We start from the raw sequence: 16,913 nt of genomic DNA, 5'->3' as shown, positions 1-16,913 counted from the left end.
TCTCCCCCACCCAGTGAGCACCCTGAGGGCAGGGACTGGGGATGCTCCTTTTCTGTCTCCCTACTTTCCCAAGAGCAAGATTGAAAATGGCAGCAGAAGAATTCAGAGAGAGAGAGGGAAGTGAGAACGAGAAAAAGAAGTTGCTCAGAAAATTCTTAAATGATAATAAACTGAAAGAAAATCAAAATGATAAAGGAACAGGTAAAAGCAACTTCTTAAAGGTAGTTTGGGGGATGGTTTTTTTACTCACTTTTGATAGCCAAATCCTCCTTTAGGATATGAGTATATTCTTCAGCAGAGAGCTGGGGGGGCAGACCCCCAACAAACAAGTTCACTTGTGTGGTAGCTTCGCCATTTTCTATCACATAAAACCTCGTTTGGTTCATTTGACGTATGGAAGTCTGGAAATAAGGAAAAGTGGAAGTGAACCTAGAGGTGTTTGGGGTTGGTGAGGGGATTATTATGAACATAGGAAATCACCAATTTGGGTTGGGGATCAATCTGACAGCAGCCCAGGAAGCTACTCAGTGGGGAAATAAATGCCTGGCCTACACTTCAGAGAACTGTTTCTAATCTAAGTCTTCCACTAATTGGTTGTATAACTTTGCAAAAAAAAAACCTTTACACTTTGGGACTTCAGTTTCCTCATCCCTCTATGGAAAGACTTGAACTAAATAATCACCAATATCCCTCTTGATTCTGACAGTCTAGGATTCTAGGTGAGAGCTAAGCAGAGAGGCAGAAGAGGCACTGGCATTGAGGAGAGCAAAACGAGGAGGGAAAAAAAGATGAATTGGGAGGACAAAAGGCTTGCCATGGTTAGAGGAAATGGAGGTTATCCCAAAATAACTTTGATCAATGTTGGCTTGACAGGCCAGAATGATGGGCAAAATTTCACAGACATAAATGTGAACTCCTGGGTAAGAGTGGAGAAGTATGAGCTTCAGAGGGATCACTGAGTCTCTCTGTTTTACAGAAGAGGAAAAATTAGGCCCAAGGAAGTTCCAGAACTTGCTCTATGTTGTGCTCCTCTTGTGCCCAAATCCTTGGCTCTTTTCATTACATTGGAAGTTTATACTTGGACTCCAAAAGTCAGTTGCCTAAGTATGGAATGGGGGCATCTAGCCCATCTAGAAAACAGTTTGTACAGAAAAAGATCTGGAGGGTTTAGTAAACTCTAAAACTTAACTGGAGGGAGCAGTGGGACATGGTGGTCAAAACCCCTCAATCTTAGGCTACATTATTAGAGTAAGAGTGACTAGAAAGAAGGAGGGGAAGGGGCAGAACCAAGATGACGACTATAAAGGATCCAGTCTTAGGAGCTCTCTGATAAAACTCATAAACCAAGGACTCTAACTAAACTTTTGAGAGACAGAACCCACAGAGGGACCCAGTGAGGCAGTTCTCCTACTCAAGGTAACCTGGAAAAGAGCAGAAAGGCTCTGCTTCCTGGGGTCTGAGGGGTGGCCCGCCAGAGGGGTGGCCCACTGGAGCAAAAGAACCTCAGCCTCCCAGAGGCAGCCCCAGGGCACTGGGAGCCAAGGCTCACAGCAGCGGGGGAGTCTTCTGAGCTACACCCCGGGGAGCACCAGGCACAAAGTGGGGGAACAGCGGGGGACCTCTGCCAGAGCAAGCACGTGGAGCCCAGCCTTCAGGGCACACAGCAAAGCAACGTGGTCTTTCTGCAGCCCTGATCCAGGAACAGAAGCAGGTGGAGCCAGTAAGCAGGAGCCTCCAGGGCATGAGCCCATTGAGCTGAGGGAGGGGAGTGAAAAGAGAGAGAGACTGCAGAGCTCTGTCCTCAGCCCCAGGAACAGGACTCTGGGGCTCTGACCACATTCAGATCCTGATTGCAGTCTAGCCCCCCCCCAAGAGCAGCAGGGCCCCCCCTACCTCAGCCATGTGGCAGAGGGGGGCGCATATGGTCATTCACAGACCAGGAGGGAGGACAAAGCCTCATACACTGAGACCCTTGTGGGAGTGTCCCAAAAGATCAGGAAGCACCCCAAAACAGGCGCAGGCTGGGAAAAATGAGCAAGCAGAGAAAAAAGAGGAACACAATTGAGAAACATTTTGCAAATGAGCCCAAGAAGGATCAAAATACTCAGTCTGAAGATGAGGAAGCACAAGCTCCTGCATCTAAAGACTCCAAGAAAAATAGAAATTGGGCTCAGGCTATGACAGAGATTAAAAAAGACTTTGAAAATCAAATGACGGAGTTAGAAGAAAAACTGGGAAAAGAAATGAGAGAGATGCAGGAAAAACATGAAAATAAAGTCAGCAGCCTAGTCAAGGAAATAAAAAAAAATGCTGAAGAAAATAGCATGCTAAAAACCAGCTTAGGTCAAATGGATAAAACAGTTCAAAAAGTTATGGAGGAGAAGAATGCTTTAAAAAGCAGAATGAGCCAGATGGAAAAAGAGATAAGAAAACTCTCTGAGGAGAACAAATCCTTCAGACAAAGAATAGAATGCAGGGAGATTGATGAATTTGCCAGAAATCAGGAATCAATACTTCAAAACCAAAAAAATGAAAAATTAGAAGAAAATGTGAAATATCTCATTGAAAATACAATTGATATGGAAAACAGACTTAGGAAAGATAATTTAAAAATTATTGGAATACCTGAAAGTCATGATCAGGAAAAGAGCCGTGACATCATTTTCAAAGAATTACTACACGAAAATTGCCCTGATATCCTAGAAGCTGAGGGCAAAATAGAAATGGAGAGAATCCACCGATCCCCCTGAGAAAGAGATCCCAAAAAACCAACCCCTAGGAATATCATAGCCAAGTTCCAGAACTCCCAAGTCAAGGAGAAAATATTACAAGCAGCCAGAAGGACACAATTCAAATACCGTGGAGCTGCAGTCAGGATCACACAGGACTTAGCAGCAACTACATTGGAAGCTCGTAGGGCTTGGAATAGAATATACCAGAAGGCAAAAGAGCTTAGAATGCAGCCAAGAATGAACTACCCAGCAAGGCTGAATGTCCTCTTCCAGGGAAAAAGATGGACTTTCAATGAACCAGAGGAATTTCAAATGTTCCTGTTGGAATGGCCAGAGCTGAACAGAAGGTTTGATCTTCAGATACAGGACTCAGGTGAAGCATAGAGATTGCAGGAGAAGGGGAAAATATGAGGGACTTAATGATGATGAACTGCATGTATTCCTGTATAGAAAAATGACACTGATAATACTCATATGAACCTTCTCAGTTAATAGAGCAGGTAGAGGGAGCTTTTATAGTTGAAGCACAGGAGAAAGCTGAATTCGAAGATAAAATACGGTGTAAAAATGGAGTTAATAGAAAAAAAAGGGAAATGTAATGGGAGAAAGAAAAAGGAGAGGGGGAATAGGCCAAGATATTGCATATAATAAGACTTTTCTTTATTATATTGAGCTATTGCAATGCTATGGAAGGGGGGAAGGCAAGGGGGAATGAGGGAAACTTCGCTCTCATCAGAGGTGGCTAGGAGAGGAAACAGTATATATACTCAATGGGGTATAGGCATTTGGAGTAAGGAGAGGGGGGGTAACAGGGGCAAGGAGGGGATGTGAGTGATGGAGGAGAGGATGGACCATGGGGGGAGAATGGTCAGATATAACACATTTTCTTTTTTACTTATTGCAAGGGGCTGGGATTGGATGGCCTGTCCAGGATCACAGGGCCAGGTGGATTCTGGGCTTAAGGGGTGGTATGGGGGCTCAGGGCTTCTTATCCCCAGGGCCAGGGATCTGTCTGCTGCACCACTCAGCTACCCTATAGCAGAGTCAGAGTGAAAGGAGAGAGAAAATATAGTACATGGTACTAGAGAAATACCAAAGGAGGGAGTTGCGATCAGCAATGGCAACAGTGGAAAAATATGGAAGTAACTTTTGCCATGGAGTAATCATAAAGAATGTGATCCACACACGACAGAGTTGTTGGTGTTAGAACAAAGACTGAAGCACCTTTTTAAATATTATTATTATTTTTTTGCGGGGGGTGCAGGGCAAATGGGGCTGGGTGGCCTGCCTGGGGCCGCATAGCAGGGTGATCCTTGGGTGTCTAAGGCCGGATTGGGACCCGGGTGCTCCTGGCTCAAGGGCTAATGCTCTGTCCACCACCCAGCCACCCCTACTATTATTACTATTTTATTTTATTTTGGGTCTTTTTTTTTTCTTTTCTTTTGGTTTCTGCAGGGCAGTGGGATTCAGGTGGCTTGCATATCACACTGCTGGGTGATTGTTGGGTGTACGGGGCCGGATGTGGGCTTGGGTGCTCGTGGCTCCAGGGCTGGTGCTCTGTCCATTGCGCCACCTGGCCATACCTACAATTATTACTATTATTTTTTTATTTTTTTTAATTTTAAATTTTAATTTTTTTTCTCTCCCCTTTACTTTATCGCTGAAGCAAGTCTATATTTATGGGGGGAGGGAGTATCTCGTTTACTCTTAAGAATATTTTACTAATGTAAAAATAACATTGATTGTACAAAATGAGAATCAATATTAAATAAAAAAAATTAAAACCTTAAAAAAAAAAGGAGGGGAGAGCTCAACTGTTTCCCTGGGCTAGACCACATCTACAGTAAGCAGTTATGGACACATTTTAGAAAGGTTTTTGACAAATTGAGACAAAGTCAGCGGGGGGACAGTGAGAATAATGTGTGGACTATAGACAAGGCCATTCAAGCATCTGGTGAAGAAACTATGGATGTTTAGCCTGCAGTAGAGAAGACTCAAGAAAAACATAACAGCTGTCATCCAACATCTGTGGCACAGAAAAGAAAAAGGGATTAGACATTTACTTTCTCAACCCAAAAGGTGAAAATAGGAGTCATGAGTAGCAATCACAGAGACATAGATTTAAGCTCTCCAGGAGGAAAACTATCCCCACACTGAGACCTTCCTAAAAGGGCAATGGACTCCCCTAGCAGGTAGTGAGCTGGAGGTCTTCAAACGCAGGCTAGATTAGCACTTATGGAAAAGATACATAATTTAGTTAGCGGCCAGACCAGATGCCCTTTGAAGTTTCTTCCAACTCTAAGATCTTGTGTTCTGTGAACCATACATAACCCTTCCCACTGTCTGGAGAACAGCACAAAGAGATCAGAGAACCACAGGGCATCCTAAGGTTTAATCTGATCTTTCCTGCCAAGGAAAAGAAGGCTCAGAGAAACAAAATCAATTGCCTAAATTTGCACAGTAAGCTAGGGTCAACAACCTGGCACCAAATTAGGTCTCCTGATACCTTTCCCTATTATTCCATCCATCCACATCATTATTATTATTATGTGCACAATGCTACAACATACACACACTTAACATATCTATATCTATATACATATATATGGGACGCATATATTCACATACACACATCTGTTTGCACAAACATATAAAGTTGTGGGTATGCAGACATGAAAGGGGTGTGTGTGTGTGTGTGTGTGTGTGTGTGTGTGTGTAAATGAAAGTATCACTTAGAGAAATTTATGGGTTAACAAGTTAAAAACCTCTTCCATAACTTTTCTCCTTTTCCTTTAAAATCCCACTGCATTGGGGGCTACTAGGTGGTGCAGTGGATAGAGCACCAGCCCTGGAGTCAGGAGGACCTGAGTTCAAATCCAACCAGACTCTTCATAATTATCTAGCTGTGTGATCTTGTACAAGTCACTTAATCCCATTGCCTTGTAAATTCCCATTCCACCCAAAAAATTCCACAGCATTTTTTCCATTTGTAAACAATTTTTTGCAAACTTCTTTCACAACCTGATTAATATGAAGATGTTCTACATGACTACACACATATAACCTAAATCAAAGTGCTTACTGTATTAGGGAGGAGGGAAGGAAAAAAAGGAAGGAGGCATTTTGGAACTTGAAATTTTATAAAGAAAGCAATGTTAAAAAATGACCTTTATATGTAATTGGAAAAAATAAAATACTATGAAAAAATAAAATAAAATGAAATTCTACAGCATGAAAGAAGGAAAGAATACCTTGTATACAGTGAGTGTTCAGCCAATATTTGTTGCATTAAACTAAAAGTGGAATGTTTCCCAGGGACCATGATTAGCAAGATGCTCCCCTAGAAATTTTGAAGGTTTAAAATACTTTTGGACCCAGAAGAATCTCTAAAGGTCTCTCTCTGTGAAAGAATCACTAAAAATTCCACCACACTCCCCAACTCTTCTTTGGATTTCTGCTTAAAGTCTAATCAGTATAATGGCTCATGGCCTAAACAGAAAGTTCATGAATCATAATTCAATTACCTTTCGGATGTCTCTAAGTCTGTTGAGAATTAATTCCTCATCAGTCAGTGTCATCCGCTGAACTAAAAGGATTCAAAAGACATTAAGAGGAGTTGAAGGATCATGGAATTTAGAAACAAAATAGACTTCTGCTTAAAATAATCCACTATCAAATTTTTCATGGGTCTGGAAATACTCCTATTCACAAAGGTCACTAAGGATTGCTGGACTTCTCTACACATGTCTGGGCTCAGTTTTTAGTGAGCCATTTGACATATAATGAACCCTGTGGTCCAAGTGTAGGAGATTTAGAAGACGAAAGATGGGTTGGTGCAAAGGGGGAGCCCTGAAAACAAAGACTGAGAATAGGTAGAGATATATTCACTCTTTTCATTTCAGTATTATCAATTCACTTCCCTCTTAAGAGTGCTGACCTAGGTGCTGACCTGGGTGCTAGGAATACAAAGTTGGAAAACAAAACAATTCCTTCCTTGGAAGAACTTAAATTCTATCATGCTTGCCTGCAACATGTATGTTTATTAACTCTGCATACAACATCCCTGCACATTTCTTTGCATTTATATATGCATCTGTCCCCAACCCACCTTCCACACAGCTGTCAAAGTCCTAAGCATGTATATAAATACAAAGTAGAGGCAGAGTAGTATGTCATAATTTTGAGAACATGGACAAATAATAATGTTGAAAAGCAGATTCCAATATGGTGGTTTGCCAACAGAAGTGTCAAATTTGTGGCCACAAAATTGGGAGCTGAAATCAGATTAAAATGTTACTGGGGAAATGTTGAATAAAATAACCAAAACTAGAATATGACTTAATTAGATAGTGTTAATTTTGGTTTTCTAAGTCAACCTTTTCTCTTTGAGTTTGACACACCACCAGTTTAGGGCATATAAGTTGCTTTTCTCACAACAACTCAGAATGAGACAGAAGAAATGTTATCATCTTCATTTGAGAGATGACAAAACCAAGACTCAAATCTGGTGCCCAGTATTAGGCAAGCAAATAAATAGTAAATTTTTCTATTCTATCTTTCTTTTGATAGATGAAAGAGGTTTTTAGGGATGAACATGGAAGAAAACTCAGGCCCACAGAGAAGAAGAAACATGACTCAGTTCACAGGGCCAGTGAGTGGCAGAGCTGGGATTTGAAACCATGCCCAGGACTCTCAAAACCACAGCTACTTTGGCCTAAGTAAGAGAGGTTTGATAAGTGTTGCTGGGTTGGGATCCTGACAAAAGTTATTTTTATGGTCCAGGCAGGTGTTCAAGGAAAGGCTACGCTTTTCCCCAAACCTCTGACCTAGACCCAGCTAGGGTTCAGAGAGCACTATCAAGAATGTAGCTTTTGCTGACCTTATAGCCAAGGGTTTTGACCTCAGATTCCAAGACCTTGAGCACATCACAGCAGAGTCAAGTTAATAGGACCTCCCAAGAGTCACAATGAAGTTCAGAAAATTTCATAAGGGAAGAAACATAAGGGAAGTCACCTACATAGATAGACCCCCCTGGGACCACATTACACTGCTATAATCATGATTTAGTTAGCTTTCTTTTGTGTTGACAATATAAATGCTAGTTTGGAGAATATCAGTTCCTAGTTCAGAGCTCCTTCTATTTTTATCTACTGATTACCTATAAACCCAGGTTTGGTACTCTCTTCAGAACTGGTGTCAATAGAGGTTGCTTTCTTCTCCTACCTTTCCAGAGAATCATAATAACATGTAATACAGAATCTCAGCAAGAAAAGCACACCATTCTGGAGAGTAATTTGGAACTATGCTCAAAAGGCAATAAAATTGTGAACACTCTCTGATCCAACAATATACTACTAGGTATGTATCCCAAAAAGATCCTAAAAAGGAGAAAAAAACCCCATGTATAAAAATACTTATAGAACCTCTTCTTGTAGTGGGCAATGAATTAGAAATTGAGGGGATGCTCATCGATTGGAGAATGGCTGAACAAATTGTGGTATATGAATATGATGGAGTACCACTGTTCTGTAAGAAATGAGTGGACAAAATTCAGAAACTACTGGAAAGATCTGCATGAATTGATGCTGAGTGAAGTGAGCAGAGCCAGGAGAACATTGTACACATTAACGGAAACATTGTAAGATGATCAACTGTGATGGACTTTGTTCTTCACAGCAGTTCAGTGATCCAGGACAATTCTGAAAAGACTTGTGATGGAAGATGCCATCCACATCCAGAGAAAATACTGTGAAGTCTGAATGCAGAACAAAGCACACTATGTTTACTTTTTAAAACTTCTTTTATGTCTCTTTCTTTCATGTGTTTTTTTTCTTTTAGTTCTCATAATTAAACACAATTGTTCCTATGCAACCTGTGGTATATTACTGATATAGGGAAGAGATGGGAGGCAGGGAAGGAGGGAAGTAGGAAAATGTGGAATTGCAAATTATCTTTAAAATAACATTAATAAAATAAAATAAAATAACATTACAAAAAGAAAAATGCATCAAAGCTGGACCCTGATCTACAGGACCTAGTATAATAAAATTGATGCTCCCAGTTAAAATTGTTCTCTAACCTGTCATCTCAGGGCTCACCAACAGTCCCAGTTCTTACCTTGTTTACTGCCCATAAGCACCTCCACAAGCCGGAAATTCTTGAGACTTTCTGCCTGCCAAGGATTAGACAAAACATTCATTAACTTTTTGCCAAAGTCAACATATCTTGTCATGAGGTGGTTTCCAAGAGTTAATCATGCATGCCAATATCTCCACTTCCCAAAAAGAAAGCAAGAGACCCAATAGAAAGAGTCAAATCCTGAAAAAAGGACTTGAAGACTAATAGTATCTTAGAATATCAAAGCAAAAAAAGGACCTTAAAGGTTGTTTGGTCAGTCAGTCCAATATCCTAATTTTATAGATGACAAACCTCAGGCCCAGAGAAGGGAAACAATTCACTCAAGGTCATACAGAGAAAGGAACAGAGATAAAACCAGAACCTAATCATTCTGACTCTAACTCTCTTCCATACTGTGTATCTTCAAGGTCTGTCCAAAGAGATCTAATTAGAACATAACTTAGCACAGCCATAGTGGGTTATTGTCTTCCAGTATTCCCTGCCAAGTGATAACTCAACATGTCTAAATCAAAGTATGATTCAACTGGGTCGCCTGCTCTGAAAGGGAAGTATTATGACTTTCTTAAATCTATAACAGAAGTTCATAGAATTTAGAGTTTGGAAAGGCATGAAATCGCAGATAGAGTGTTGAGTAGGAAGTGGGAGTAGGAAGTCCCATGTTCAAATCCTGCCTATATCAATTCCTAGCTGTATGACCATGGTCAAGTCACCTAACTGCTATGAAGTTAACCTTTTACTCTCCCCACCTGAAAAATGGAAATTTCTTCTATATTTTCCCTTGTAAGGCTCAAAGAAGCACTTTGCTAACTTTGAAGTGTTATATCTATGTCAGTCAAGGTGGTTATTATTTTAACTCCTTATTTTAAAAAAGAGAAAATCAAGATCCAGAGCTAGTAAGTAGCAGAGTTAGGACTGAATTGAGTCCAGTGTGTTCTTTTTTCCCTATATTATGAGTCTACTCAGTATAACTGAGAACATATGACCCAGAAGGTGGTAAGCCCTTATGAAAAGTCTGTTGAATGACTTTATGATTGATGTACCAAATTCAACTGTATTACTTTAGGAGAACCAACAGGAGAGAGAGGGGCATGACAATCAGTCTGGAAAGGAAACATCCCTCAAATTTCCAAATAGCCTAAATGCTTACCTGTCTCCCCAGCAATGGGAGGACTTCTTTCATCACTGTCTGAGCAGTGCTCTCTTTGTCAACTCGGATGGAAACATATGCCATTCCAACCCTGGAGGGAATAAGGATTTTAAGAGACAGAAATTTCAGAGCCCGCTGCCTTAGATATCTTGGGAAAAGTAAAGTGTCTGTCTGGGCTGGCTTCATTTAAAAGCTGTATAAAATATGGAATGTATAGGGAGTCAAAGGAGGAAGAGCCAGTTCTTCACAGGAGTCAATATCAAAGTCCACAAATTTCTACCTAGTTCCCAATAGAAAGGGCCTTATAGGGAGTAGCTATGTGGCACAGTGGATAGAGCACTGGCCATGGAGTCAGGAGGACTTGAGTTCATATCTGACCTCATACACTTAATAATTGCCTAGCTATATGACCTTGGGCAAGTCACATAACCCCACTGTCCTAAATAAAATTTTAAAAAAAGAAAAGAAAGGAAAGGGTATGCTGGAGCCTGTTCACACCTGCTCACAAAAGGCAGCTGTTAAATTTTCAGCCTCAGGATTTATACATCAGATATCAACAAATACTACAAATTAAGAGCTTGACTTACTTTTTTTATTGTCTAGACTTAAGAAAATGATGGCAAAAATATTATTAATGCCAATTAAACTCAGAAGTGTGTTGCCTATACATTCTTTTTAAAAAATAATTTAAAATATTTAATAGTATCCACTGGACTCATTTCTATTTTAACTGGAGAAACCAATCAACTCCATTTGAATCCAGAATACCAAATAAATCTATCTGAAAATTAACAAACTCTGATTGTGAACAGACTACAAGGATCTCTGGATTCTCTGGTCATGAAGGACCTTCCTCACTTTGACATCTCACTAATGTAACAAGTGGAGAGGAAACATGGTCAAGTGAATAGGCTTCTTTCTTTGTAGTCAGGAAGTCCTGGTTTCAACTCCCACCCTGCCCTCGGTCCCATCTGGTAGGTGCCCCTCCACTCACTTCAGCCAAGCTGGGTAAATTTTTATAACTTCATGATCCTTGGGTTTAGCGTGAATGATCCAGGCTTCAGGAATGGACTCTTTGAACATGGAAGGAATGCTAGTGCCACCGCCATCTTCTGGGCCTCCTTTTTTGTGAGTTGTACAATCAGTCATGGCCTGCTGAGTCAATGTCTGGAGTTCAAATTCTCGTTGGTCCTCATTGATGAAGTAAGCCCTCAAGGCTGCCTCCTGCAAAATCAGTCATTTCTTTAAAAATATATGTATAAAGGGAGCAGCTAGGTGGCGCAGTGGATAGAGCACCAGCCCTGGAGTCAGGAGGACCTGAGTTCAAATCTAACCTTAGATACTTAATAATTGCCTAGCTGTTGTGACCTTGGGCAAGTCACGTAACCCCACTGCCTCATAAAAACCCCAAAAACCCACAAACTACATATACATACATATATATATATATATATATATATGTGTGTGTGTGTGTGTGTGTGTGTGTGTGTGTGTGTGTGTATGTATGTATGTATAAAGTTTCTGAAATATTTAAGGAATGACAGTATATAAGGCTCTAGATAAACCTTGAGTCTGTTTCTCACAATCTTTGTTTCCCTTTCAAGATTCAACTCAAATGTCATCTCCAGTATGTAGCATTTCTAATCCTTCCTCAATTTAACAGTGAATTGATAGTAATAATGTATCCTCCACTCCCCTCAAGAGAATAAGCTTCTCAAGATCAAGAATCACTGGGCTTTTTCTTTGTATCCAACCCAGTGTCTTACACCAGAAGTTATTTAATAAATGTCTGTTGAACTAATTGAGTTGAACAGCACAGACAATACAATAAAAATAAAGTAGATTGGCTTCGAACCACCCACTCAAAGTCCTATGGGGGCTATGAGGTGGGGATCGATCCATCTGGATCTATGCCATCTCTTACCACAACCTCCCCTGTCTTTGCTATCCTGGGAATAGTGATCAGCCGGAACTGGTTGCGTTTCACGGCATCATCGCCATCAAAGATCTTCAGTGTCTGTTTGCCTAAGAGGAAAAAGGCACAGAATTTCTTAAATGAAACTTTAAAGAAAAAAAAGGCAAGACAAGAAGAAAAGAAAATCAGAATCAAACTCCAGGCAGAGCCCTGACCTCAGCTCCAAGACAATCCTTGGCATGGCTTTGACCAAATCCCAATACAATCCCTGACTGACCTCTGACCTTAGCCACAGACTGGTCCTTGATTTGAACCTAGATTGACTCCCAGACTCCCACTAAAAACAAATATACTCAGTAGCACAGGGATTATAAAGAAAAGAATGAAAGGAGAAGGTTCAGGGGCCACCTTTCAGACTTTATTTCCTCACTTGAGAGTTCTTTGCAGGCCTCCTAAGTGGCAGCTGCTTTTTATTATAGGCTAGGAATATGGTTTTTAACACTGTCTATTCTTTGAAACTTGTAAGGTTCTGTGATCCTTTAAAGATTTCAATGATGTGGGTGAAACTTCCCTTCAGCAGTGTAAACTGCCAGATAACAGTGTAGACTACAATACATCTGTGTCTGCTTGTTCTTGAACCAGTTACTTCTTCTTTTTTAGGGTTCAGATTCCTTTTCATTTAACCAGTCTATGGCTAAGGTCTGTATCTTTCCATAAATCCTACAAAGAGGGTCTACCCAGCATGCCAAAAGTCTTCCTCCTGGGCTCTTTCCATTGGGTGGGTATCTACCTGTTAGTCTTTGCTTTTGTTAAGTACTTAGGATTTTCTGATCCTAGATCTCCTGAATCAAATCTTTTCTACTTTTAATGTCACCTTTCAGATACAGTTTGGTAATATGAAGTAGCCCTCTCCACCCCACCCCCTATGATTCTCTCCATTGCCCTTTTCTCAACTAACAATTTTGATTATTTCTTAGAATTATAGATAGGGGATAGCAATTATATCTATAATTTCTTGGTAATGAAAAACTCTTAATTACTCTCTAACAACGTCAGTTGGCACCTCTTCTTTGGCTTACAGTTTTACAGAGGTTCCTAGAATCCCAAGAAGGGAAGTGATTTGCCCTGGGTCCCAGTCCAAGTTTCCTGGCTTTAAGTTTGGCTTTCTGCTTGATATATAATGCTATTTCTCAAATAATGATGATGATGATGATAACAGAAACTAACATTTACATAACATTTTAAGGTTTGCAAACTACTTTACATGCAGCATTTCATCTGATCCTAGAGAGATAAGCATTAAGTAATCATTATTATGGTTTATTTTAGAGCTAGAGCTAGAGGTAGATAGGTTACTGGGTCTGGAATCAGGAAGACCAGAGTTCAAATCTGGACTATGACCCTAGGGCAAGTTTCTTAATCTGTCTGCCTCAACTGTAAAATGGGGATGATAATATCTCCCAGGATTGTTGTGAGGGTCAGTTGAAAGAATTTTTGTAACATCTTTACTCTAGGGTCTGGCACATAATACTCTAATGTCTTTTTGCCTGAAGGTAAAAGAAAAGAAAGTAAGTGTCTTGTTCAAACTCATACATATGCATTGCCTAAGAGGTGAGATTAACCCATGGTTTTTTCCTGACTCCAAATTCAATGCTTTTTCCACAACAGTCCCTTACATATGTGCAATGCTCTAGAAATCACAGGTACTTCTCTATTCATCATGTAGTATAATCTTTACAATAGACCTGGGAGAGAGAGAAGCTCTGGGCAGGGATCATTATTCTAAAGGTCAATTCAAGACTAACAGGCACAGTGGATAGAGCACTGGCCCTGGAGTTAGGAGTACTGAGTTCAAATCCAACCTCTGATACTTAATAATTACCTAGCTGTGTGGCCTTGGGCAAGCCACTTAACCCCATTTGCCTTGCTTACAGGTGAGTGGTTCAAATATGTGTGTATATTATTTGTGCAAAAGAAGAACTGAAATTATTCACAACCACATAAAGGAATATTCCAGGTCACTAATAAGAAAAATGCAAATCAAAACAACTTCATACCTTTCAAATTGGCAAAGATGATAAAAGACATAATTAATGGTGACAGGGTTATAGAATGACAAGCAAGCTAGACATTGTTGGTAGACCTACAAAATGGTACATTTTGGAAAGCAATTTGGAATTATGCAAATAATGTGACTAAAATATTCATACTCTTTGAACCACAGACTTTATTACTTGTAAGAGTCCACATAGACCAAAATAGTTACAGCAGCACTTTTTTGTGATAGCCAAAAACTTCAAACAAAATCAATACTCATTGAATGGGAAACAGCTAAAACAAACTGCAGAGAGTAATGGAATACAACTGTGCTAAAAGAAATTATGTATGGGACAAATATAGAGAAGAATGGAAATATCTACATGAACTGATGCAGAGGGGAGTAAGCAGTCAAGAAAATAATCTACAAGAATGTAAATGGAAAGAACAACTATCCAAAAAAATCAAATGATTTATAAATTATAAAGCTCAAGCAGGATTCAAATGAAGAGAGATCAGAGGACATCCCCAGTCCCCTTCCTTGTGTAGATTAGAGGTTACAGATGTTGGTATATTCTACAAGTTTTCAAACTTTTTCAATGTAATGATCGGCTGTGCATCCCTCTTTAATTTTTAAATGTACTATTTGTTAAATGGAATAGCTCTCTGGGACAAAGAAAATAAAGACACTGGGATGGTAAAAAGTTGAGATAGCTAGGAAAATGGTCTAAAAGCAATAGTTACAGAATTGAGTGCAGAGAGGACTAGTGATTGTAGTAAGAGGGCACAGAATGTGTAAAGAGTTCACCAACAGCTCAATGGGAGAAAGATTTCATTGTGGGAGTGATTCAAGGATTGTGTGAAATAAAAATATATTGTGTCAGTGTGGTCTAGAACAAGACCATTACTAAGGAGACCTCATTTGTGTACTGATGAGAGAAAAACAAGGGTGGGGGCAGGGGAGTGGATGATGATTGTGGAGGCCAGTGATCCAAGTGTCTTCCTATACATTCATATATCAGCCAGGAATGACCTGTATTGATAGTACAAAATCAAATTCTAACTCATGGAACACATCTGAACTCTGCATTTCTGAGCTCTTCCCAATTCTTTTTGGAAAGAGATGGCCCAGTGTGAGATAGAGGGTTCCTAAGTCAAACCAATAAGCATTGATTAAGTGCCTACTACATACAGTGGAGGGGTGGAAGAGAACACAAGGTATGATGGCAGAAGGGTACCTGAACTGTCAGGCTGAATTTGTATTTTAACCTGTAGATAAGAGGAAATTGTCTGAGCCCCAGGGGAATGATGTGGTTAAGTCTAAGCTTAAGGCAGATTCTAATGGCTTTTACCTGCAATGCAGTCAAAACCCATTAATTCAAGCTGCTCATTTAAACCTGTAGCTAGTTCTAACAATTGCTGTTCTCCATCTGTCTGGAGAGAGGTTTTCCTTCTGGCTAAAATAATTCCCACAATCAGAAGATGTGAGGCCAAGAAAAAATTCCCAGGGTATTTGAGATCCCAGGTGTTCTAATGGTCAGAAGAGAACAGACAAAAAGATAATCACACTGATGCCTGGACTCACTGGTTATTTGAATAGAGCAAGAGGATTGGGAGAAAGAGATGGTAAACCCAGAGACAATTTCCTGTGCTAGGAAGCAGCAGAATCATTGGACTTTATGGGGGGGGGGGGTAAGGAGGGAAAGGGGAGGGAAGTCATTGCTTCTTTCATGCCCACTGCTGACCCATGTGCTGCCAAGGACTCCAGAGACACAAGGGAAATGACTTGGCATGGAGGGTTTGTGGCTGTGGATAACAAATGCATACAGAGAACTAACTTCTTACCCTACCCTAGAAGACAAGCAACTATCTTTGCTAAATACACCGTTATTCATAGAGCAATTCTCTGAACTCCAAGGATCTAGAGGTCTTAGGTTTAGTTTCAGAGTGTCTATGTGACCCTGACAAGTACATCTTTTCTTCTCTCTGGGCCTCAGTTTGCTCCTCTGTAAAATAAGGGAGTCAGACTAGATGGCTTTTCAAGGTCCCTTCCTTGAAGGAGGAGGGTGGGAAGGGAGGGTGGAAGGAAATTTTGTAACTTAAAAATATACATGAGCATATGGATGAAAATAAAAAAAGAAAGAAATTTTTAAAAGTTCCTTCCAACTCTGATGATTCTAGATGGTAATGATCCCATTATTCCTGGGCCTAAAGGTTCCTATCGGGGTGACAGTCTGGGGGCTTCTGAATCTGAAGTCACCATCAGACTTCCAAGGGATTAAATGTTTGTTTTTATTGTTTTCCCCCCTTCCTTTTACTGGCCTTCCCTAGTGAGAGGCATTTAGACACCTAGGGAATTTTACAAAAACATTTTTCTTCTCTGTTGGTTCCATCTGGAGACTCCCTGCTGCATTAATTGGGCCGTGATAAGTCTATTAAATGCCTGAGAAAAGTAATTATCTCAGTCTTCCAAATCCTCCTGCTACTTAGCTAAAAAATAGAGTATCTGAGGTGCTGCTCCAGTGAGCCCTGGGGACCACACCACTCCCACCACTACCATCTCCTTTACCCCTCCTCTGGCAGTAAGAACTAAGGGATTTTAGGCTGCATTGATGAAGGCAGAGTGTCCAGAGCAAGAACAATGATCCAAAGGCCCCTACTCTGGGGCCATCTGGAGTGTCGGCATAGTTCTGGGCATGTCATCTTAGCAAAGATATTTACAAACCAGAACATACAATCTGGACTGTTTGTCTTTGTCTTTTTAATCCCCAATGTTTAGCAAATACCAAGCATACAGTAGGCACTTAATAAATACCAGTTTCCAATCTGAAGACCAATTTAGAACTACATCCAAAAAGTCATCAAATTATGTTCTAGCAATATCACTAGTAGTTCTGCATACCAAAGAGATTTTTTTTAAAAGGGAAAAAGCCCTATTTATACA

General features: G+C 40.3%; 1 protein-coding gene across 1 annotated transcript in view; it reads right to left on the bottom strand.

Moving 5' to 3' along the window:
* Positions 1–16,913, bottom strand: part of DGKQ (diacylglycerol kinase theta) — a 108,970-nt gene that overhangs the window by 44,513 nt on the left and 47,544 nt on the right. The window contains exons 8-13 of the mRNA XM_074229990.1: positions 11,942–12,042; positions 11,012–11,241; positions 10,018–10,108; positions 8,850–8,904; positions 6,257–6,318; positions 251–401 (exon numbers count right to left, since the gene is read on the bottom strand). Of these exons, the coding sequence (XP_074086091.1) occupies positions 251–401; positions 6,257–6,318; positions 8,850–8,904; positions 10,018–10,108; positions 11,012–11,241; positions 11,942–12,042 (690 nt within the window). The remainder of the gene's footprint in view (positions 1–250; positions 402–6,256; positions 6,319–8,849; positions 8,905–10,017; positions 10,109–11,011; positions 11,242–11,941; positions 12,043–16,913) is intronic.

Source organism: Macrotis lagotis, chromosome 3, assembly GCF_037893015.1.
Source record: "Macrotis lagotis isolate mMagLag1 chromosome 3, bilby.v1.9.chrom.fasta, whole genome shotgun sequence".
Lineage (NCBI taxonomy): Eukaryota > Metazoa > Chordata > Mammalia > Peramelemorphia > Peramelidae > Macrotis > Macrotis lagotis.
Note: the sequence above shows the minus strand (reverse complement) of the source record. Positions and strands in the feature narration are given on the sequence as shown.